This window comes from Anguilla rostrata, chromosome 6 (assembly GCF_018555375.3).
Source record: "Anguilla rostrata isolate EN2019 chromosome 6, ASM1855537v3, whole genome shotgun sequence".
NCBI lineage: Eukaryota > Metazoa > Chordata > Actinopteri > Anguilliformes > Anguillidae > Anguilla > Anguilla rostrata.
Genome location: NC_057938.1, coordinates 391,821 through 414,633, shown reverse-complemented (window position 1 = coordinate 414,633; position 22,813 = coordinate 391,821). Strand labels below are relative to the sequence as shown.

Here is a 22,813-nt window from a genome sequence, read left to right as displayed (position 1 = left end):
GCAATACCGGTCTGCTTTAGCCACAGTTAATTCGCCTTATTTCAGTCACTTGTATAATGTAAATGTATAATGTAAAGAAAATTGTCTGGGTCTGTCCACATGATAATAACAATTAATTTGAGTTCCACATCTATGGCATGAAAATGTGGGAAAAACTAATACGAATCGCTGAGTGAAAATACCTGCTCTTAAAACTTAATTCCGTACACTGGTATTTTTAATGCAGTGTTTACGCGTGGTCTTCCTATTTAGCACAAAATGTGAGGTACATACATTTTTTCTATAATAATAATAACAATAAATAATAATGCTCATAGTGTTCGCATGAAGTTTGCTATTTAGCTCAGGAATCTTGTCGCTCTGCTTCCTGTGGGATTCAGTCCAATTTGGATGCGCGTCTCAGTACGAAGCCTGGTGCGCGCTCCTGTAGCGGCAGGAAACATGGCGGCGCTCATGTCTCTCTCTCAGGTACAGTAGCTTGTTTGGTCAGTGTGTTATTGTGAAACTGATGTGCAGTAAGCACAGTTGTCGTTTCTGGCGATGGGAACAGGTCTGGTGTCCATTCGTTTTAGAGAAGTGCGGGATCCGGACGCCGAAATCCCGGGAAATCACAGCGTTCTACTGAAAGGTTGTACGGGGCAAGGCCCATTCGCCGGTATAGGCAGTCTAGTGTGTTACCTTTTCAGCTTTGGGGTGCAATGACCAGATAGTAATTAAAAAGTTGGGGTGCGAAATCTTAATTATACTCAGTACAGACATTGACTGACGGTAACAGAAATGTGATGGTAACTTTACGCAGCAGGTCGGAAAAGCGGGAATTAAAAAACTTGTATGGAAATACGACAACAGCGAAACACGGGGAATCTGGCACACTGGTTCTCTAGCTTTATGAAGATCTATGTGGATGTTTCGAAGTGCGTAGTCCTCTATCCAGGCACGCTGAAATTACTTTTTGGTTCTCGTTGGTTTGGCTCCTTGCTGTCCGTCTGACGCTTGGAGTCGTTCTGGTAATTTGAGTTTTTATGCCTAGCGACATTGGAACAAGTGTGGAAGCAGTGTAGTCCGCGCGTCAGAATGTGTGTTACGAATTACAGTAACTTAAGAGGTATCGCTAAAATTGGAGACCACCAAAACGTTAGATCTGGTGAATTTAAGTGTCAAAAATCTTAGTTTCTCATATTTAGTTCCTGCCCGGTTGCAGCGTTCAGCACTTTTAGCAGGTGCATACCTTATTCGCGAAGTAACCTGGGCAGGTACCTGCGTGGCAACATACTAAACTAACTACTGTATTCAGATCGGAGTACGCGATCAGCGTTTCCGGGTAGCTCATGTTTATAGTTACCGACCCCAACTCACACCGAAGACGGGGCCGAGGTAGTCTTTTTTAACAATCTGTGTTACATGTAGATGGTTTGAAATTGAACGGCCATGTTTTTCAGCGTTTGTTCATAGTCAGGATCCACGTTCTGAAGTGCAGGCTGATAATATGGTTAGTTTGGCATTTTACCTCTGAGTGACATTTTACAGACCGGTAAAACAAGATTCTCATCTGACAGCACCCATTTAAGACGTGGCAATACCTGGGCTGTTTATCAGCTATCGGACAACTTGGAGGCCGGGTGGTTGATCTTGTTTTCATTGTACCTGTGAAAAGCAGTACACGTGTGACTTTAAGAGAGGCTTGTTATTGTTCAGACGTAGCAGTGTCCTGGTAGCGTCTTTAGTGTTTATTTTGAAAGCCGGATTCCAGTGTAGGGAAGGTCTCTGAAGAATTCTCTTGGCATAGATGCTAAAGGGTGTATCAAGTGTAGTTAACAATTTTTCGTTTATCAGAAGGAGAGTAAAAATTCAGTGCAGAACTCGGGTGGAGCAATTGAGGTCTTTCTCAGACTAGTGAAACCTTCCATTTGAGCTCAGCTCGCGAACCAGAGGGGTATTCCACGAAGCTGGCTAACTGAGTAACCCTGGTTTATGCACTGAGTAAAACCCGGAACAGCTCTTTTTACTTTAGTCCATGTTCCAGATTTGAAGAGGTTCCGGGTTTTACTCAGTGCATAAGCCAGGCTTACTCAGTTAGCCAGCTTCGTGGAATATACCCCCCAGTTCTCTGTTGAGCAGTCGGGAGATTTAAATCGAAAGGTTTAACTTGTTTAGGCACTCGCAACAGTGTTAACCTGCCCTCCCTCACATTTGAAATAAATCGTCGGGTTTATCTGTTGAAGCTTCAGGGCGGCTTCTGAAACTCTTTTGCTGACTGAAGAATTCTGACTGGCTGATGACCGATGGTTTTCTCGTGTCAGGTCCCACACTGTGTTTCTCATTTGGTTAATTTTCATTAAAGGGCAGGCTGTGGTACACAGGAACGGGACACCGTAGCGCCTGGATTTAGGATCGAGAATTAATTAGAATTAAATAGAATAAAAACACACACTCACTCAGACACAAACACACACACACTCGCACTCGCACACACATGGTTTCTTTAGTTGTCCTGTTTATTTTGCTGTCCTGTCTGAAACAGGAAGGGGGACTGTTTTTGCTGACTCAGTGTTAGGGATTGTGAAGTTGGTGTTTAGACCCTGTGGTATCCACCAAATCACTCTTGGTGTTTCTGCCAGCTCGCCTCATGATTGGTGGAGCTCCTCTCCAGTTAGTGTTTGAAAGGTGGTCACCAGAGTTTATTCAGTCGTGATGGCACCAGTGTTTCATCCTTATTTTATTATCAGGAAGTGGGACTGGGCCACACAGGAAGTGTGTGATTTAGATTGCACCATGGCTCCCCTGATTCTGTTTAACCATTCATTCATGCTGTCTTTTTTTTCTTTTGAGTTTGTTTTGGCATAGTGCTGTTGGTGTATGTGTGTGTAAAGATAGGTCATCTTACAGGTAGCCTGTAGTGCAGTTTGTATTTAATGCCGATGTTCTCCATTGCAGCATGTTGCTCTGAGTAAGAGTGTCTGCGGAGTGATTCCAATGTAATGTAATCAAGGCCAAGCAGTTGGTCTGTAGCCGTGTCCCTCTAGTGGTGAAACATGGTTACTGCTCAATGTGGATTTTTAGACTCTCACCAGTAAGACAGAGACTGCTTAGGGCTGGATGGTCGGCTGAATAGGGGTGTGATTATTAGGCTGTGTACTTTGGTATGAAGGGAACGGAAATGAGTGAAATGGGTCTGCAGGACATTTACCTGCATTTCACCAGTTCCCACAGTCTGCAGAATGTGCGTACGAACGGGTCACAGTTTGCGAAAATGTGTGTGCGTTTTTACGTCAAGTTTGATTTTATAAATCCGAAATCCACTGGGGACGTGGCATACGCACCCTTTTCAAATGAGGCTCCTGGTCTGTGTTTCCATGTGGATTAGAAGGATGGGTGAGCTCATGTAAGAACAGACTTTTTCGATGTTTAATGCAAGGATCGGTGAGCTCGTATGAATGTGAGAATGTTAAAGCAGATTGATTTGGATATCATGTCGATAGTGTCTGTGGTGATTTGTAAAGCTCTGTTGTTGGACAGTGTCTGTGGTGATTTGTTAAGCTCTGATGTTGGACAGTGTCTGTGGTGATTTGTAAAGCTCTGATGTTGGACAGTGTCTGTGGTGATTTGTAAAGCTCTGTTGTTGGACAGTGTCTGTGGTGATTTGTAAAGCTCTGATGTTGGACAGTGTCTGTGGTGATTTGTAAAGCTCTGATGTTGGACAGTGTCTGGTGATTTGTAAAGCTCTGTTGTTGGACAGTGTCTGTGGTGATTTGTTAAGCTCTGATGTTGGACAGTGTCTGTGGTGATTTGTAAAGGTCTGATGTTGGACAGTGTCTGTGGTGATTTGTAAAGCTCTGTTGTTGGACAGTGTCTGTGGTGATTTGTAAAGCTCTGTTGTTGGACAGTGTCTGTGGTGATTTGTAAAGCTCTGTTGTTGGACAGTGTCTGTGGTGATTTGTAAAGCTCTGTTGTTGGACAGTGTCTGTGGTGATTTGTAAAGCTCTGATGTTGGACAGTGTCTGTGGTGATTTGTAAAGCTCTGATGTTGGACAGTGTCTGTGGTGATTTGTAAAGCTCTGATATTGGATGGGACGGTTGGATAATGTTATTATCTGCTCACTTAATGATCTGAAGTGCTGGTTTCCTCCCTGCAGCTCTCCAGTGGAAGCCTGGTGTATGAGACCTACTACAGACAGGTAAGGGGCAGCTTTACCCCTTTGTGCTGTTTAAACTCACCTGCTCATACAGGTGATCTGTGTGTGTTAGTATGCAGTAGCAGTGAGGTCTGTGCTTCCTGCTCTGACATGGGCATGAACACCCTGTCCCTGCCCGATCTGTACCCACTCTGACACGAGCATGAACATCCTGTCCCTGTACCCGCTCCCCTGCTCTGACACAGGCATGAACACCCTGTCCCTGCCCGATCTGTACCCACTCTGACATGGGCATGAACACACTGTCCCTGCCCGATCTGTACCCACTCTGACATGGGCATGAACACACTGTCCCTGCCCGATCTGTACCCACTCTGACATGGGCATGAACACACTGTCCCTGTCCGATCTGTATCCACTCTGACACGGGCATGTACACCCTGTCCCTGTACCCGCTCCCCTGCTCTGACACGGGCATGAACACCCTGTCCTTGCCCGATCTGTACCACGGGCATGAACACCCTGTCCCTGCCCGATCTGTACCCACTCTGACATGGGCATGAACACACTGTCCCTGCCCGATCTGTATCCACTCTGACACGGTCATGTACACCCTGTCCCTGTACCCGCTCCCCTGCTCTGACACAGGCATGAACTCACTCAAGGGAAGAGAAATAGCATTACACAATGTATCAAATACATACATTTGCCACATATAGCCTATCCTTAAGTTTCTATTGTTATGTCATGACATTGATAATTATCATTCTTGCCGTCTCACTAGCTAGCTAACAAACGACCCATCTCTTTGACTATGTAGCAAGCAAACAATCTCTCTCTCTGACTATCTAGCAAGCAAATTATCCATCTCTCTAACTATCTAGTGAGCTAGCTAGGAAATGATCTATCTCTCTCGCTACCTAGTGAGCTAGCTAGCAAACAATCTGTCTCTCTTGCTATCTAGTGAGCTAGCCAGCAAACAATCCATCTCTCTCACTATCTAGTGAGCTAGCGAGCAAACAATCCATCTCTCTCACTAGCTAGCTGGATTTACAGATCACAGAACAGTGATGATGTCATAATACTCTGGTGCTAAGCTACCCAGCCTGGTGCAGAGTGATGATGTCACAGTGCTCCCGCTTCAACAGGTGGACCGTGGAAACACGGGCAGAGTCGGCCCCACTGAAGCTGCTCTCTTCCTGAAGAAGTCAGAACTCTCAGACTCTACCCTGGGAAAGGTGAGTGACATGGGCAGGGGTGGGGTGTGGGTGGGGCAAGGGTGGGGAGAGGGGGTGGGGCGGGCGTGGGGCAAGGGGTGGCGAGGGGGTGGGGAGATGGGGTGGGTCAGGCGTAGGGTGGGGAGAGGGGGTGAGGTGGGGGTGGGGGTGGGGTAGGGGGGAGAGGGGGTGGGGGAGGGCTGGGACGGGGGTGAGGCAAGGGTGGGGCGAAGATGGGAACAGGGGTGGGGGGTTGGGTGAGGGCTGGGACGGGTGGGGGGTAGCATGATGGGACAGGGGTGAGGTGACGGTGGGGTGAGGGTGGCGACAGGGGTGGGGGGGTGTGGGGATGGGGTGAGGGCAGGGACTCTCTCTTTTTAAGTGTTTCTGCCTCCTTGTGTACTCAGATTTGGGAGTTGGCTGATCCAGATGGAAAAGGCTACTTGGACAAACAGGTAGGTGGCACTGGCCTTCACCTTACCTCCTCTTCCTCAGTGTGTGACTGAGCTGATCTCAGATCAGCTGTGCTGTGTTAGTGCCTGTGTTTTTCCTGTGAGTGCTGTTCTCAGGCTGATCTCAGATCAGTGGCTCCTGTTCCCTGCAGGGTTTCTTTGTGGCGCTGCGGCTGGTGGCCTGCGCCCAGAATGGTAAAGATGTCAGCATCGCCAGCCTCAGCCTCCCCGTCACGCCCCCCAAATTTGTGAGTGCACCCCCACACCCCCCCAGCCCCAGCCCTGCTGTGTGTCTGTTCTCACTGCTCGTATCAGGAAGTATGAGTTTGGTTGCTAGGTGATGTGATCTGATATTTTTATGGGCTGTTTTTTTTTTTTAACAGAGGGATACAAGCAGCCCTTCGCTGAGCACAACCTCATTCACCGGTGACTCCCATTGGGCCGTCAGGGTAAGCGCTGAGTTCTGCATCTCACACCGATGAGTTCTGCAACACGCACAGATGAGTTCTTCCTGGACTTAATTAATACTGGATTGGCTGTTTATGTATTATAATTTATCTGTTTTCATGTAAGCCATTTCCATAACAAACCGGTGCCTGCCCGCTGCAGATGGGTTCCCTCTCTGAGTCCGGTTCTGCTCAAGGTTTCTTCCTGCTATCAGTTAGGGAGTTTTTCCTTGCCACTGTTGCCCTAGGCTTACTCTTTGGGGGCTGGTTCTCTGTAAAGCTGCTTTGTGACAAAGCTCCTTTGTTAAAAGCGCTATACAACTAAAAATTGATTGATTGATTGATTCTGCAACACATACCAATGAGTTCTGCAACACACAGTGTCTTGTACATGTACACTTGTGTGTGCGTGTCTGTATATATGAGTGTGTGTGTGTATGTGCGTGTGTGAGTGTTTGTGCACGTGCATGTACACGGATGAGTTTGTGTGTGTGTGTGTCTTTTACTGCTACTACAGAGTGAATGCGTAAGTGAATACGATGATAAGAAAAAGTTTGGCTACGCTGACCTAAAAAACAGTATTCCAAAAGCAAAATTAGACATGTTATACATCGTTAGAAAGCTTATACTCTCACCTACTGAATAAATGAATTGTCAATCATGCCAGACTGTGCTAAAAAGGGTGACAACACCGTAAACAACAGGTGTTGTACGCACAGCTATTTCGGACGGTACCCAGGCATCACAAATGCAAAAAAGTATAAAAATATTTTCTGTTCATTATGAAACTGTGGCGGGACAAATTAAACCATGGCGGGCCGCCACAGTCTAGGTCATTAATGGGAAACACTGGTCTCTGTCTCAGATGGAGGAGAGGGAGAATGTGTGTGTGTGTTTGTGCGTGTGTCTGTGCGTGCATGTGTGTGTGTGTGTGTGTGTGTGCGCGCGCGCGCGCGTGTGTGTGTATGTGTTCAGAGAGCCCATGTCTCTGTGTCTGTCTCAGATGGAGGAGAGTGTGTGTGCGTGCGTGCGTGTGTGTGTATGTGTGTGTGTATGTATGTGTGTTCAGAGAGTCCATGTCTCTGTGTCTCTGTCTCAGATGGAGGAGAGTGTGTGTGTGTGTGTGTGTGTGTGTGTTCAGAGAGCCCATGCCTCTGTGTCTCTGTCTCAGATGGAGGAGTGTGTGTGTGTGTGTGTGTGTGTGTGTGTGCATGTGTGTGTGTGTGTTCAGAGAGTCCATGTCTCTGTGTCTCTGTCTCAGATGGAGGAGAGGGGGAAGTTTGAGGGTATTTTTGAAAGCCTGGCTCCAGTGAATGGGCTGCTCTCTGGAGACAAGGTGAAGCCTGTGCTGATGAACTCTAAACTGCCCCTGGATGTGCTGGGGAGGGTGAGTACTTGCGCGCATGAGTAAGTGTGTGCTAGCGTGTGTCAGCATGAGCTGGTCTGTGTTAGCGTGTGCTGGTGTATGTTAGCAAGAGCTGGCATGTGTGTTGGCGTGTGCTTGCATGTGTGATAGTGTGAGCTGGCGTGTGTGTTAGCGTGTGTTGGTGTATGTTAGCATGAGCTGGCGTGTGTGTTAGCGTGTGCTAGCGTGTATGTTAGCGTGAGCTGGCGTGTATGTTAGCATGAGCTAGCGTGTGTGTTAGCGTGTGTTGGCATGTATGTTAGCGTGAGCTGGCGTGTGTGTTAGCGTGAGCTGGTTTGTGTTAGCGTGAGCTGGTGTGTGTTAGCGTGAGCTGGTTTGTGTTAGCATGAGCTGGCGTGTGTGTTAGCGTGTGTTGGCATGTGTGTTAGCGTGAGCTGGTTTGTGTTAGCGTGAGCTGGTGTGTGTTAGCGTGAGCTGGTTTGTGTTAGCATGAGCTGGCGTGTGTGTTAGCGTGTGCTGGTGTGTGTGTTCGTGTGTACTGGTGTGTGTGGTAGCATGAGCTGGTGTGTGTGGTAGCATGAGCTGGCATGTGTGTTAGCATGAGCTAGTGTGTGTTATTGGGTGCTGGTGTGTGTGGTAGCATGTGCTGGCATGTGTGGTGATGTGTGCTAGTGTATGTGTTAGCATGTGCTGGCGTGTGTGTTAGCGTGTGCTGGCGTGTGTGTTAGCGTGTGCTGGCGTGTGTGTAGGAGCATGCAGGTATGTGGTCCTCACCCGTTTTTGTTCCCTCAGATTTGGGATCTCAGTGACATTGATAAAGATGGACACTTGGACAAAGATGAGTTTGCAGTGGTAAGTTTGGTTAATTCTGCTCGAATTCTGTTCTTAAGGGGAAATGGTCACAAAACGCTCCAGGTTAGAGCTGCATTTGAGGTACAGGCTAGTTAGCTATAATGAGTAACTTGCAACATTTAATTTAGTCATCTACAAACATACCTTCCTGCCTAATTAATACTGTTTAACCATAAAATTCTCTCCTCTGCTCTCACTCTTCCTTTCATTCTTCTCTCTCTTCAACCTCTCCCCTGCCCCCAGGCAATGCACTTGGTATACCGTGCTATGGAGAAGGAACCAGTCCCCTTCTCCCTGCCCCCCTCCCTCATCCCTCCATCCAAGAGGAAGAAAGGGGGCACCCTGCCTGGCTCTGTGCCCGTCCTGCCCCTCCTGGCTGCCAGCCCCTCCTTTCTGAAAGAGAGCCTGCAATCCACCTCCTCTCATGGCAGCATCAGCTCGCTCAACAGCACAGGGAGCCTGTCCCCCAAACCGAGCCTCAAATCCACCCAGGTACCCCCCAAACCGAGCCTCAAATCCACCCAGGTACCCCCAAACCGAGCCTCAAATCCACCCAGGTACCCCCAAACCGAGCCTCAAATCCACCCAGGGCCCCCCAAACGAAGCCCCAAATCCACACAGGTACCCCCAAACCGAGCCTCAAATCCACCTATGTACCCCCAAACCTGAACCTCAAATCCACCCAGGTACCCCAAAACCAAGCCTCAAATCCACCCAGGTATCCCCCCAAACCAAGCCCTGAATCTGCCCTGGTAACCCCAACCTGTTTGTTTGGAAGTTTTTGTAGAGGAGTGTTGGAGAGTGTTAGTTGAGTCTGAGTATGAATTGGGCTGTTGGTTTGGATTGGGTCTGTGGGTTTGTGTGCTGTAGAGTTGTAGAGTTGTAGGGCTGTAGGGCTGTAGGGCTGTAGAGCGGTTGAGCTGTAGGGCTATAGTGCTGTTGAGCTGTAGAGCGGTTGAGCTGTAGGGCTGTAGAGCGGTTGAGCTGTAGGGCTGTAGGACAGTAGAGCTGTTGTGCTGTTGAGCTGTAGAGCTGTAGGGCTGTAGAGCGGTTCAGCTGTAGTGCTGTAGGGCTGTAGGGCTGTAGAGCGGTTGAGCTGTAGGGCTGTAGAGCGGTTGAGCTGTAGGGCTGTAAGGCTGTAGGGCTGTAGGGCTGTAGGCTGTAGGTGCTGTAGTGCTGTAGGGCTGTAGGGCTGTAGAGCGGTTGAGCTGTAGAGCTGTAGGGTTGTAGTGCTGTAGGGCTGTAGAGCGGTTGAGCTGTAGAGCTGTAGGGTTGTAGAGCTGAAGGGCTGTAGGGCTGTAGGTTTAGATCGACTGCATATTTCCTGAGGCCTGAGTTTGCGGTCTAAGCTGAGGCTGTATTTGAGGCGCTGGCAGATCCTGCGCCTGGTTGTTGGTAGTTGCTGTCGGGGCTGGGAAGTGGTATGTGTATGTGTGGTGTCGTGTGTTGCAGCTACGTAAGTGGGTGGGTTCCGCTCGAGCTAGGGGCGCTATGATGAGCTCTTCCTGAAGCTGGACTCTGACCTGGATGGGCTGGTGGGGGGCGCTGAGGTCAAGGAGGTCTTCATGCAGTCAGGGCTCCCCCAGACCATGCTGGCGCATGTATGGTGAGAGACCGCCACATAAACCCATACCCCAATACACCTGTAACCCCGTACCCCAATACACCTGTAACCCTGTACCCTAATACACCTGTAACCCCGTACCCCAATACACCTGTAACCCTGTACCCTAATACACCTGTAACCCCGTACCCCAATACACCTGTGACCTCGTACCCCAATACACCTGTGACCTCGTACCCCAATACACCTGCAACCCTGTAGCCTAATACACCTGTAACCCCTTACCCCAATACACCTGTAACCCTGTACCCCAATACACCTGTAACCTCGTACCCCAATACACCTGTAGCCCTTTACCCCAATACACCTGTGACCTCGTACCCCAATACACCTGTAACCCCGTACCCTAATACACCTGTAACCCTGTACCCCAATACACCTGTAACCTCGTACCCCAATACACCTGTAACCTCGTACCCCAATACACCTGTAGCCCTGTACCCCCATACCACTATACCTCTGCACCTTCAGGCTGAGGTTGTGGGCGGGACTGGTGTGGTGGGTGGGGCTGAGGTTGTGGGCGGGGCTGGTGTTGTGGGTTGGGCTGAGGTTGTGGGCAGGGCTGAGGTCATGGGTTTTTATCTCCAGGACTCTGGCGGACACCAGGCAGAAGGGGAAGCTGACGAGGGAGCAGTTCTCTCTGGCCATGCACCTCATTCAGCAGAAGGTGAAACACGGCCTGGATCCCCCCCAGGCCCTCGCTGCCGACATGCTGCCCCCGTCTGAGCGGGGCGCCCCCGTGCCTGTAAGTACCCCCCCAATTACAAACAGCCTGTCAGTCAGTCCTGTTCATTGAGCAGAGCCAGTGATGGAAGCCTTCATTACTGGCTTACTGAGCAAAGGCAGCTTCAGTGGCCTTTTAAAACCAATTAGAAAGACTGGACACAGCAGATTCACAGAGCCACAGATAGCCGATTCATGAGTGAGTCACAGCTGATTCATGAGCGAGTCACAGATAGCTGATTCATGAGCGAGTCACAGATAGCAGATTCATGAGTGAGTCACAGCTGATTCATGAGCGAGTCACAGAGCATATTCATGAGTGAGTCACAGTTGATTCATAAATGAGTCAGATGGCTGATTCATAAGTGAGTCAGAGCTGATTCATGAGCGAGTCACAGATAGCTGATTCATGAGCGAGTCACAGCTGATTCATGAGCGAGTCACAGCTGATTCATGAGTGAGTCACAGCTGATTCATGAGCGAGTCACAGCTGATTCATGAGCGAGTCACAGATAGCATTTCATGATGCTTCATTCTTTAAAAAACGTCATTTTGTTTTTTAATTTAATTTAAAAACTGAAATAATTTTTATTTTACATTATATTTATTTTAAATTATATCTTACAGCTCACTCTGCATTCTGAGCTGCTGTTTTCTTTGCTGCTTTCCTGTCTCCTTTTTCATTCTCCTCCATCCCTCCCTTTCTCTCTCCTTTTTCATTCTCCTACACCGCTCCCTTTTTTCTCCTTTTTCTATCCCTCCCTTTTTCCCTCTCTTCTCCCCTCGTGTCTCTCCTCCTCTCTGTTTCTCTCCTCTTCTCCTCCTCCCCCGTTTCTCTCCTCCTCTCTGTTCCTTTCCTCCTCCTCCCCCTGTTTCTCTCCTCCTCCTCCTCCTCCCGTTTCTCTCCTCTTCCTCCTCCCCGTTTCTCTCCTCCTCCTCCTCCTCCCGTTTCTCTCCTCCTCTCTGTTTCTCTCCATCTCTAGTTGCTCTATGGGTACATGAGTCCAGTACGGTCTGAAATGCGCAGAGTGAGTAACTGGCCGCTGTTCCTGTGCATGCTGGGTAATGCTGTTCCTGTGCATGCTGGGTAATGCTGCACCTGCACACAGGTGTTCATTAGAGAGGGTGTGTCAGACACAGGTGTTCATTAGAGAGGGCGTGTCAGGCACAGGTGTTCGTTAGAGAGGGCGTGTCTCGTTTGAGAGGGCGTGTCAGGCACAGGTGTTCATTAGAGAGGGCGTGTCAGGCACAGGTGTTCGTTAGAGAGGGCGTGTCAGGCACAGGTGTTCCTTAGAGACGGCGTGTCAGGCACAGGTGTTCATTAGAGAGGGCGTGCCTCGTTAGAGAGGGCATGGCAGGCACAGGTGCTGTTGCCTGATTGGATCCATGCGCTGCACTCAGGTTTTCAGCTATATGGCGGACTGTTGATGAACTTCCTCTTATTCCACCTGTACTGTCCCCTAATATATATTTCTGAAAACACTTGAGGCAGCTGCGGCATCTGGTAAATGGTAAATGGACTGCATTTATATAGCGCTTTTATCCAAAGCGCTTTACAATTGATGCCTCTCATTCACCAGAGCAGTTAGGGGTTAGGTGTCTTGCTCAAGGACACTTTGACACGCCCAGGGCGGGGTTTGAACCGGCAACCCTCCGACTGCCAGACAATCGGTCTTACCTCCTGAGCTATGTCGCCCCTATGTCGCATCTTGATTAATATTTTATCTGCAGTTTGAAATTTTGATCCAAGTTTCGTGAGCCAGAGCGAGCTGCGCTGGATGCCTTCATTTCCACGGAGACCGAGTTTAATTTTGGGTTTTGTTTAATTTTGTATCTCCTTGTGGGTGTCTGTTTGGAGCCTCCCCTCTCCCCCTCTCCTGTGTCCTGATCTGGGCTTGCAGTGTGTTGAAGTTGCCAGTAGAGGGAGATATATCTCAACTCACCCCATGTCTTTCCCACTCAGGACAGCTCCAGCTCTGTGGGGTCAGTGGAGTTCACTGGAGTAAAAGAGCTGGATGACATCAGCCAGGAGATCGCTCAGCTGCAGAGGTCCTTCCACTCATTCTGTTCATTTGCCTTTATTCATTATTAGTAAATGTGGAATTACTTCTTCTTCTGGAAAAGCTATGTGCATTATTATTATTAGTCATATTATTCATTCATTTAAATGAAATTAATATATATATATATATATATATATATATATATATATATATATATATTTACATGGTTGTTCTCTTCTTATTGTGACATGTTGAGAGCAGAAGTTTGTCTGTCATCCAGTCTAATTACGTCCGATGTTTCAGTAAATAATGTCAGTAATCTGCAAAGCCTCATGAACTGATGGCTCTGCATTGTAATGGGCCATGGTGCTCATTAGTGGTGTAATCAAGAGCAGAGGCTGGGGAGAATTGGCCATTTGGGCTGTAGTGCTGGGAAGCAATGGCTATTTGGGCTCTGGATCTCACTACCCAGTGCTAGAAAACAGCAGCCATTTGGGCTCTGGATCTCACTACCCAGTGCTAGAAAACAGCAGCCATTTGGGCTCTGGATCTCATGCTGCGTTCAAGACGACTTGGAGAAACAGTAGCTCACTCCAGTATCCCGTTTCTGCTCTCAGAGAGAAGTACACCCTGGAACAGGAAATTCGGGAGAAGGAGGAAGCCATCAGGCTGAAGACTAACGACGTTCAGGTGAGTCTGGGCTGTGAGCACACAGTGGCCATGTAGTATGTTTACATGCAAATTAAATGGAGTACATTTATTTTCTTATTCATCAGCATCAGTATCAGCTGACACGACCAGTCAAATACGGTTACTGATGCATCCCTAATATGTATATTCTCCATGTTCTGTCTCATTAATATGTATGTATTCTGTATGTGGTGTATATATCTCATTAATATGTATGTATTCTGTGCGTGGTGTACGCCATGCGTGTGTGGTGGATATGTCTGAATGATATGCGCATATTAATGTGCCTCCGGGGCTGATGGGATAGGAGAAGCAGTCGGATCTGGACCAGGAGAGCAGCGGCCTGCAGGACCTGGAGACGCAGAAGCAGGATGCCCAGGTGCGCCTGGAGGAGATGGACCAGCAGAAGTCCAAACTGGGGTCCATGCTGGAGGACGTGCAGCTCAAATGCCAGGAGGAGGCCCAGAAGGTGAGGAGCACTGCCACCTGTACCCCGAAACACAGAGAGGGGAACCCTGTACCCCAAAACACACAGGGAGCAACCCTGTACCCCAAAACACACAGAGAGCAACCCTGTACCCCAAAACACACAGGGAGCAACCCTGTACCCCAAAACACACAGAAAGCAGCCCTGTACCACACAACACACTGAGAGAGTAGAAGATGCCTGTTCCCAAAAATGCACTAAGGGGAGGTAATTTGTGTGATTGGCTTATTGTTCCTGGCTCCTCCCCATGTGGCCGGCCCAGATCTCATCGGTCCAGGTGCAGATTCAGGCCCAGGAGTCGGACGTGCAGAGCCAGGAGGACGAGCTGAACCGGGCCAAAGCGGACCTGACCCGTCTGCAGCAGGAGGAGGCTCAGCTGGAGCAGAGCATCAAGGCCGGGCAGAGCCAGCTGGACACCATCACGCGGTCCCTGCGTGTGACGCAGGACGAGATCAACCAGGCACGACTCTTTCATAACAAACCTAGCAACGTTACTGTGGGTGTGGTTTGTGATTGCCATGGCAACGTTACTGTGCCAGTGGTTTGTGATTGCCATGGCAACGTTACTGTGGCAACATTACTGTGGCTGTGGCTTGTGATTGCCATGGTAACGTTACTGTGGCTGTAGTTTGTGATTGCTGTGGCAACGTTACTGTGGCTCTGGTTTGTGATTGCCGTGGTAACGTTACTGTGGCTGTGGTTTGTGATTGCTGTGGTAACGTTACTGTGGCTGTGGTTTGTGGTTGCCGTGGTAACGTTACTGTGGCTGTGGTTTGTGATTGCTGTGGTAACGTTACTGTGGGTGTGGTTTGTGATTGCTGTGGCAACGTTACTGTGGCTGTGGTTTGTGATTGCCATGGTAACGTTACTGTGGCTGTGGTTTGTGATTGCTGTTGCAACGTTACTGTGGCTGTGGTTTGTGATTGCCATGGCAACGTTACTGTGGCTGTGGTTTGTGATTGCTGTTGCAACGTTACTGTGGCTGTGGTTTGTGGTTGCCATGGTAACGTTACTGTGGGTGTGGTTTGTGATTGCCGTAGGCCCGCAGTAGACTGGCTCAGATCAGAGACAGCCAGGAGGAAGTGACCCGGACCATCGAGCAGTGCAACGCAGCGCTCAACGGCGGGAGCTTGACCAACCTGGCGCACATGGGCGATGAGAGCGGCAGTCTGGTGAGGCCTTCCCAGCATGCTTATCCATTGAAACCTTTTTTCAACTCCCGCCCCAAATGTTTTACACCATAACTCTCACCCTGAATGTTTTACACTGTTACTCTTGCCCTGAATGTGTTACACCGTTACTCTTACCCTGAATGTTTTACACCATAACTCTCACCCTGAATGTGTTACACCGTTACTCTCGCCCTGAATGTGTTACACCGTTACTCTCGCCCTGAATGTTTTACACCGTTACTCTCGCCCTGAATGTGTTACACCGTTACTCTCGCCCTGAATGTGTTACACCGTTACTCTCGCCCTGAATGTGTTACACCGTTACTCTCGCCCTGAATGTTTTACACCGTTACTCTCACCCTGAATGTGTTACACCATTACTCTCGCCCTGAATGTGTTACACCATTACTCTCACTCCCAAATGTGTTACACCGTTACTCTCACTCCCAAATGTGTTACACCGTTACTCTCGTCCTGAATGTGTTACACCGTTACTCTCGTCCTGAATGTGTTACACCGTTACTCTCGCCCTGAATGTGTTACACCGTTACTCTCGCCCTGAATGTGTTACACCGTTACTCTCACTCCCAAATGTGTTACACCGTTACTCTCACTCCCAAATGTGTTACACCGTTACTCTCGCCCTGAGTGTGTTACACCGTTACTCTCGCCCTGAATGTGTTACACCGTTACTCTCGCCCTGAATGTGTTACACCGTTACTCTCGCCCTGAGTGTGTTACACCGTTACTCTCGCCCTGAATGTGTTACACCGTTACTCTCGCCCTGAATGTTTTACACCGTTACTCTCGCCCTGAATGTGTGGCACCATTAGACTCAGACAGATGGACAGAACCCTTTTGTCTCCTTCTCCCCAGGAGGACTCATTTCAGACCAAATCGTCCGCATTTGGTGGCCACTCCCAGGACCTGCCCGCGGACCCCTTCCGCTCCGATGACCCCTTCCAATCCGACCCCTTTAAAGGTGCCGGCCCCGCCCCTGCCCCCCCCCCTCGCATAACCTTGTCTCCCCCCTCAGGCTGTCAGTGAAATTGCAGTGTTTCTGTGAAGCTGTGCGACTCATGTGTTAAAGTGTTTATTTCCAAGGCAGTGCCTTTGTTTACCCAGAGTGCATCACTTTCACATTCTCTTTTTCGGGGCTTACGCCATTGGTCCCCCAAGGGCTGTGTGTGTTCCCCCTGCTGTAGTTTAAGCAGAGTGGCTGACAGACCAATTATGCCAAGATGAAAGTGACGGGGTATCGGTGGGGACAAGTAATGTACGCACACACACACACACTCCCACTCAGGCACGCACACACACACACACTCAGGCACACACACACACACTCCCACTCAGGCACGCACACACACACACACTCAGGCACACACACATACACTCACACTCAGGCACGCACACACACACACACACTCCCACTCAGGCACGCGCACACACACACACACACTCACACTCAGGCACGTGCACACACACACACACACACACATCAGGCACTCACACTCACACTCAGGCACACACGCACACACTCAGGCACACACACACACACACACACACACACACTCAGGCACGCACACACACACACACACACACACACACACACTCAGGCACGCACACACACACACCAGCCGATCCCATGCTTGGCTGTCTGCTTGCAGACCCGTTTGGTGCTGACCCTTTCAAAGAGAGCGACCCTTTCAAGACCACCTCGCCTGAGGACTTCTTCACGAAGAGCAGCAAGGCCGACCCCTTTTCCACCTCTGAGCCCTTCAGTAAAAGCACCAAGGTAACCGGGATACTGCCCCTGACCCACTGGCACCACCCACATGGCTTCTGATGAGTTAGGATTAGGGTTTCTCAAATAAGTCCTTCTGTTTGATATCATTACACCTGACACACCTGTACACCACCACACCTGAACACCACTACACCTGTACACCACCACACCTGAACACCACTACACCTGTACACCGCCACACCTGTACACAGCTACACCGCCGCACCTGTACACTGCCACACCTGAACACCGCTACACCTGTGCACAGCCACACCTGAACACCACTACACCTGTACATCATCACACCTGAACACCGCTGCACCTGTACACAGCTACACCTGAACACTGCTACACCTGTACACCGCCACACCTGTGCACAGCCACACCTGTGCACAGCTACACCTGAACACTGCCACACCTGTACACCACTGCACTCAGCAGGATGTATTTGTAACCCCTTCCTCTCTCCCTCTCTCTCAGGCTGCTCCCTTTTCCAGCTCATCCAGCCCTAAAACGAAAGGCTCAGGTACAGTAGACTCCGCCCACCTTTAGACCACACATACCTGCTGTTACCCCGATGACAAGCTGCTTCGCCTGTGGAAGGAGCCTCTTGCAGCATGGAACAGATTTACTCTGTTTTTTTACATTTTAATTATATATTTACTCTATCTGAATGAATCCTCTCTTATTAAATACATATTTACTCTACTCTGTCAGAGTGAATCTTGTTACTAAAAATAGATGTTTGAGTTTTATAATCTGCATGTTTTTGTACTTAAAAAATTAACTCCGCTGTAGAATGTGTGTAGAAGATTCTCCTCCCCATTTAACCTCGTTCACTATAGCAGAGCCGCCAAAGACCCCCCCCCCACACTCTCAAAATAACCCCCCTTTTATTTGTCTGCCCCACAGAGGCGTTTGGGACAGGCGACCCTTTCGGCAGCGGTTCCTATGGAAACCGGGGCGGGTTTGCAGACTTCAGCCAGATGTCACAGGTATGGTGTAAACCCCGCCCCCTCTGTGGTGCAAAATAATAACGATGATGAAAACATTTGCAGTTTTTCATCTTGTCGTCTCTTTCCTTCTCTCTCTCCCCCTGTCCTGGTCCTCAGCGTTTTTCAGATGACCGTTTTGGCCAAAAATACGACATGAAAACTCTAGCCCCAAAGAAAGTGCTGCCGTCCAGACCCACGCCCCCTAGTGGTGAGTAGCAACACAAGGACTCAGGAACATTACATGACATCACAGGCATTTAGCAGACGTTCTTACCCAGAGCGACTTACACAACTTTTACACTGCCTTCATTTATGCAGCTGGATATACACTGAAGCAATGCAGGTTAAGTACCTTTTATTTTAAAAATGTATTTATTTAACCTTTATTTACCCGGGGTAGGTTCACTGAGCATGGATGCTCTCTTGCAAGAACGCCCTGCTTCACACTCATACACATTCACACCTGGGAGCTGCCCAGTACAACCACAATCCTCTATTGTTGGCCACCTCGGTTTAACGTCTCATCCGAAAGGTGGCATCTCCTACAGCACAGTGTCCCCGTCACTGCACTGGGGCATTGGGGTTTATTTGTACCAGAGGGAAGATTGCCCCCTGCTGGCCCACCAACACCACTTCCAGCAGCAACTCAGTATTCCCTGGTGGTCTCCCATCAAAGTACTAACCAAGCCCACACTTGCTTAGCTTCAGCCAGTCGGCAGGAGCAGAGTGCGTGGTGGTACGGCTTCTGGTCAAGGGTACAACGGCAGTGTCCTACCTGGGAATTGAATCTGTGCCCGTCAGGTTACAAAACATTTGTTATAGTTTCTGTCGCTCTTCTGAATTGTTTTGAGAACGTGATGACCACGTGATCACAGTACCTTTCTGTCTCTCCCTCTCTTTCTCTCTCCCTCTCTCTTTCTCTCTCTCCCTCCCTCCCTTCCTCTCAGTGTGGAAGTGAGGTTCAGTAGTTGGAGTGGGCTTAGCAGGAGAGAGAGGGTGGGGCAGCAGCATCTTCAGAGGCTCCGCCCCCAAGAGCAGGAGGACCAGGATTGGCCATCGATCTCAGCAAGGCGTAGATGACCACCGCCCACTTTCATCAGGGTTCCACCCTCCTCTCCCAAGCCAGGCTCCGCTCAAGTCTACTTTCCTGCTAGCTGGTATATAGCAGCTGTCTCTGGGGGGGGCAGGCTGGGGGGGCTAAGGTGGGGCCCTCTGCTACTCTTATAGTCTGTGGAGAAGGGGAATGCTTCTGGTTTATCGTTCTGTGAAAAGCACTGTATGAAAACAACCAAAATTGTACCGTAGTTTATGAGCAAAGCTTTTTATTTCTTATTTATACTCAAATATACACTCCTTTTTGTGTGAGCCGGTGGATGTGAAAGTGTGGGGAAGGCTGGAATTTATGGGATTCTGTCTGGATCGAATGTTCATCAGCACTGCGGATTTCATCAGCTGAAGATTTCTTTTCCCACTGGACTCTGTTTCTTTGTTAAATTATTTTAATTTATCCTCTTCAAAATGGCCTCTTGGGTAGGTAGTCTTCAGAGGTGAAATTGCTTTATGGTGTGTTATTGGTCTCTAAGGTGAGTTTTTACTCATAAATGGACAGGCACAAGTTAGACACATTTTTGTATACTTCTAAATATTTGTATTATTATCAGACATTCTGGTTAAGACAAACCGTAGACTCAGCCAAATGCTTGTAAACTGGGGGCGTCCTGGGACAGGGGGGGATTCCTCTATGGGGAGGGAGAAATTGTACCCAACTGTGATTTTTGGGGTTGGAGTGTTGGGGTTAGTACTGATCGTAGGGGTCAGTACTGGGGTTAGTTCTGATCATAGGGTCTGAAATATTTTGGTTAGTGTCGATATGAAGGATGATTTTGGGGTTTTGTGCTAACCTTAGGGCTGCGGTTTCCGGATTAGCACAGATGTTAGGGTTGCCATTTTGGAGTGCATTTGTTACCATTTGTGTCAAAGTGCTATAGGAAAAATGTTTATATTGGTTAGGGTTAGGGTTAGAGGAACAGCGGTAGATGCCCTGTGTGGTTAGGGTTAGAGGAACAGCGGTAGATGCCCTGTGTGGTTAGGGTTAGAGGAACAGTGGTAGATACCCTGTGTGGTTAGGGTTAGGGTTAGAGGAACAGCAGTAGATGCCCTGTGTGGTTAGGGTTAGAGGAACAGCGGTAGATTCCCTGTGTGGTTAGGGTTAGGGTTAGAGGAACAGCGGTAGATGCCCTGTGTGGTTAGGGTTAGGGTTAGAGGAACAGCGGTAGATGCCCTGTGTGGTTAGGGTTAGGGTTAGAGGAACAGCGGTAGATGCCCTGTGTGGTTAGGGTTAGGGTTAGAGGAACAGCGGTAGATGCCCTGTGTGGTTAGGGTTAGGGTTAGAGGAACAGCGGTAGATGCCCTGTGTGGTTAGGGTTAGGGTTAGTGGAACAGCGGTAGATGCCCTGTGTGGTTAGGGTTAGGGTTAGAGGAACAGCGTAGATGCCCTGTGTGGTTAGGGTTAGGGTTAGAGGAACAGCGGTAGATGCCCTGTGTGGTTAGGGTTAGGGTTAGAGGAACAGCGGTAGATGCCCTGTGTGGTTAGGGTTAGGGTTAGAGGAACAGCGGTAGATGCCCTGTGTGGTTAGGGTTAGGGTTAGTGGAACAGCGGTAGATGCCCTGTGTGGTGTTCCAGACTCTCCTGTGTGAAGCTCCGTTCCCCACGCTTACTACAAACCTTAAATTAAACGTTTTTAGGAGTGTGACTGACTGCAGACTGTATTCATACAGACACAGTCACAGCAAGCCTTAAAGCCCACAGCTGTACTGTCTTTGTGTTTTTATTACATATCAGATTTATTTGTGTGCCGTTGCCTTAAAACCTAACTAAAGGAGGGAAAAAATCACCCCCTCTACCTGCTGCGCGGAGAGGCTCTATGAAGTCGTTGTTCTCCTATCCTATTGGTCAGTGGCTGTGGCGTCATAATCGCACACTGTGCTGATGCAGCCCTTAGCAGATTAGCTACTGAAGATGTAGAGAAGGCTCTGTCAGCTCTGTAATATCACAGGCTGCTGTGTGCTGTGGGGACCAATCAGGACTACTGCCTGCAAATTTTACCCTTTTACTCTGCTTTCCCCCTGCCTGCACCCCCAAACCTATCTCCTGTGGGTACAACCTTAAATTCAGCCACTCGCCTTCCCTGAGCCCAGTGTGTTAACTGCCACAGTGCTTTTCATATATGTGCTGGTGGGAAGTGTAGTTCACAGCTGAGTAAAGGACCTCCACAACCTCTGAACTACACCACCCATCATCCTCCACTTCAGATATCAGCCTGCTCAGTCTCCCTCACCATTCCTCCATTCATGCAGTTAAACAAACCTGGAAAGGAGGGACTGCGTTTCACTTTGGGCTGAACCCCATCTGTGCTCTTTCGCACCCCGGGCTGTCCCCTCTGGCTGCCCCCCCGGGCTGTTACCCTGGACTGCCCCCCCCCCCCCCTTCCCTGGCCCCCGGGACGTCCCGTGCGGAAGTGGCACTCCGTGGAACCTTGGATGCTTCGGTTTTCCATGCAGGTTCCATCACGTGTTTTTGTTTTTGTTTGTTTGTCTTTATCTCAGTTGTGCAATAGTCTTCCTTTTGTTTGCGGTTGATGGGTTTTTGTTTCCTGCTATTTATTTTCCTCGTTAGGTCACCTGCTCTGGACCTTTCTCCCTTTTTTCTGTCAAACAAAAGAGCCTCAGGTTTCCTCCTTACCTCAGAAATCTTAGTGTGGGATGTGGGTGTTTTCCTTTGATCGGTCAGACGGCACTTCTTGTGCTGAAAGGGGTCTTCCAGAAAAGCAGCAACACTGGCCTTTACAAACACGTAAGATGAAGATTATAATAATGATGTTGATAAAAGCCTTGTATTCTTTGCGATTAGAATCATCTGTACATTATTGTTTAATATAATAAAGAGATATGATAAATTGTTTATTCCTCTCCGGTGTCTTAATTTAGTGTTTCTCAGCCCCGGACCTGGGGACCCACTGTGTAGGCTGGTTTTAGTCACAGCCAGTCTGTTAATCTGTTAAGGTAAGTTAAATAAGTTTAACCACCCCACTAGGTAAGCACATTTCGAACGACCTTAACTAATTAACGGGACTGGCTGTGACACAAACCAGCTTAAACAGTGGGTCTCCAGGACCGGGGCTGAGGAAATGCTGTCTTAGTTCATCCTCCTCCAAAGCGAGCGTCAGGATTCCAGGTGAAGGGTTCTGACGCAGGTGAGCACTGGGATCCCGCAGATTTACTCCGCTCTGTGCGTGTGTCCCGTCGCGCATTTCACATTATGAATCCAAAGCAAGCCTTATTTTTGTAGAATCCCCTAGCTTCGCGGGGGGTTCATTCTATGGGTTACCTGGCGTCATTCTAAATGGCTTACCTGACGTCATTGCAAAAAAAAAAAAAACATTACAAAAAGCTGAAATAATTATTTCCTCCGTTAACCAAATTTTTCAATTTTTTCGTGCCATTTCTCAAATGTGGATCGCTTGTCTCTAGTCTTAGTACAACGCTGGCTCTCATTCTGAGCGTGTAAAAACATTTTAGAGCATTTTGTCACCTGTCCTCAGCCTGTTTTTCAGTCACAGGTAAAGTTTAGGATCTTCCGTTTCGTCACAGTGGTCTAACCCCGTCACTGGGAATCCGTACCGCGGCGGGCGATGCTCACGCACACTGCGGCTGTCGGGAGTAGGGGGTCTAGTCCGTATTTTACGATTTCAAACATTTTTCAGTTTAAAATTGCTGGAAACCAGCAATACAGGTAAACCCCTCTGACACGGGTGCTTTTGTGCTGCCGCGCTGAACTACTTGAGCAAGATGTGGCGTGGCGGTG

General features: G+C 48.9%; 1 protein-coding gene across 1 annotated transcript; it reads left to right on the top strand.

Moving 5' to 3' along the window:
- Window positions 1-331: 331 nt before the first annotated feature.
- On the top strand, window positions 332-21,910 carry LOC135258103 (epidermal growth factor receptor substrate 15-like 1). Its single transcript, XM_064341354.1, has 22 exons — window positions 332-468; window positions 4,134-4,175; window positions 5,282-5,371; window positions 5,758-5,805; window positions 5,955-6,050; window positions 6,186-6,251; window positions 7,510-7,635; window positions 8,407-8,466; window positions 8,710-8,991; window positions 9,951-10,072; window positions 10,679-10,835; window positions 12,777-12,862; window positions 13,434-13,506; window positions 13,814-13,975; window positions 14,256-14,453; window positions 15,034-15,165; window positions 16,042-16,147; window positions 16,836-16,963; window positions 17,435-17,480; window positions 17,867-17,949; window positions 18,067-18,157; window positions 18,897-21,910. The coding sequence occupies exons 1-22, from the start codon at window positions 391-393 to the stop codon at window positions 18,905-18,907; spliced, it is 2,283 nt and encodes a 760-aa protein (XP_064197424.1). The 5' UTR covers window positions 332-390; the 3' UTR covers window positions 18,908-21,910.
- Window positions 21,911-22,813: the final 903 nt, after the last annotated feature.

Excerpts from the sequence above, each read along its gene's own strand:
- LOC135258103 (XM_064341354.1), top strand. The coding sequence starts at position 391 with ATGCGCGTCTCAGTACGAAGCCTGGTGCGCGCTCCTGTAGCGGCAGGA. Across the intron at positions 5,806-5,954 it reads AAGGCTACTTGGACAAACAG|GGTTTCTTTGTGGCGCTGCG; the intron begins GTAGGTGGCACT and ends TGTTCCCTGCAG. Across the intron at positions 12,863-13,433 it reads GAGATCGCTCAGCTGCAGAG|AGAGAAGTACACCCTGGAAC; the intron begins GTCCTTCCACTC and ends TTCTGCTCTCAG.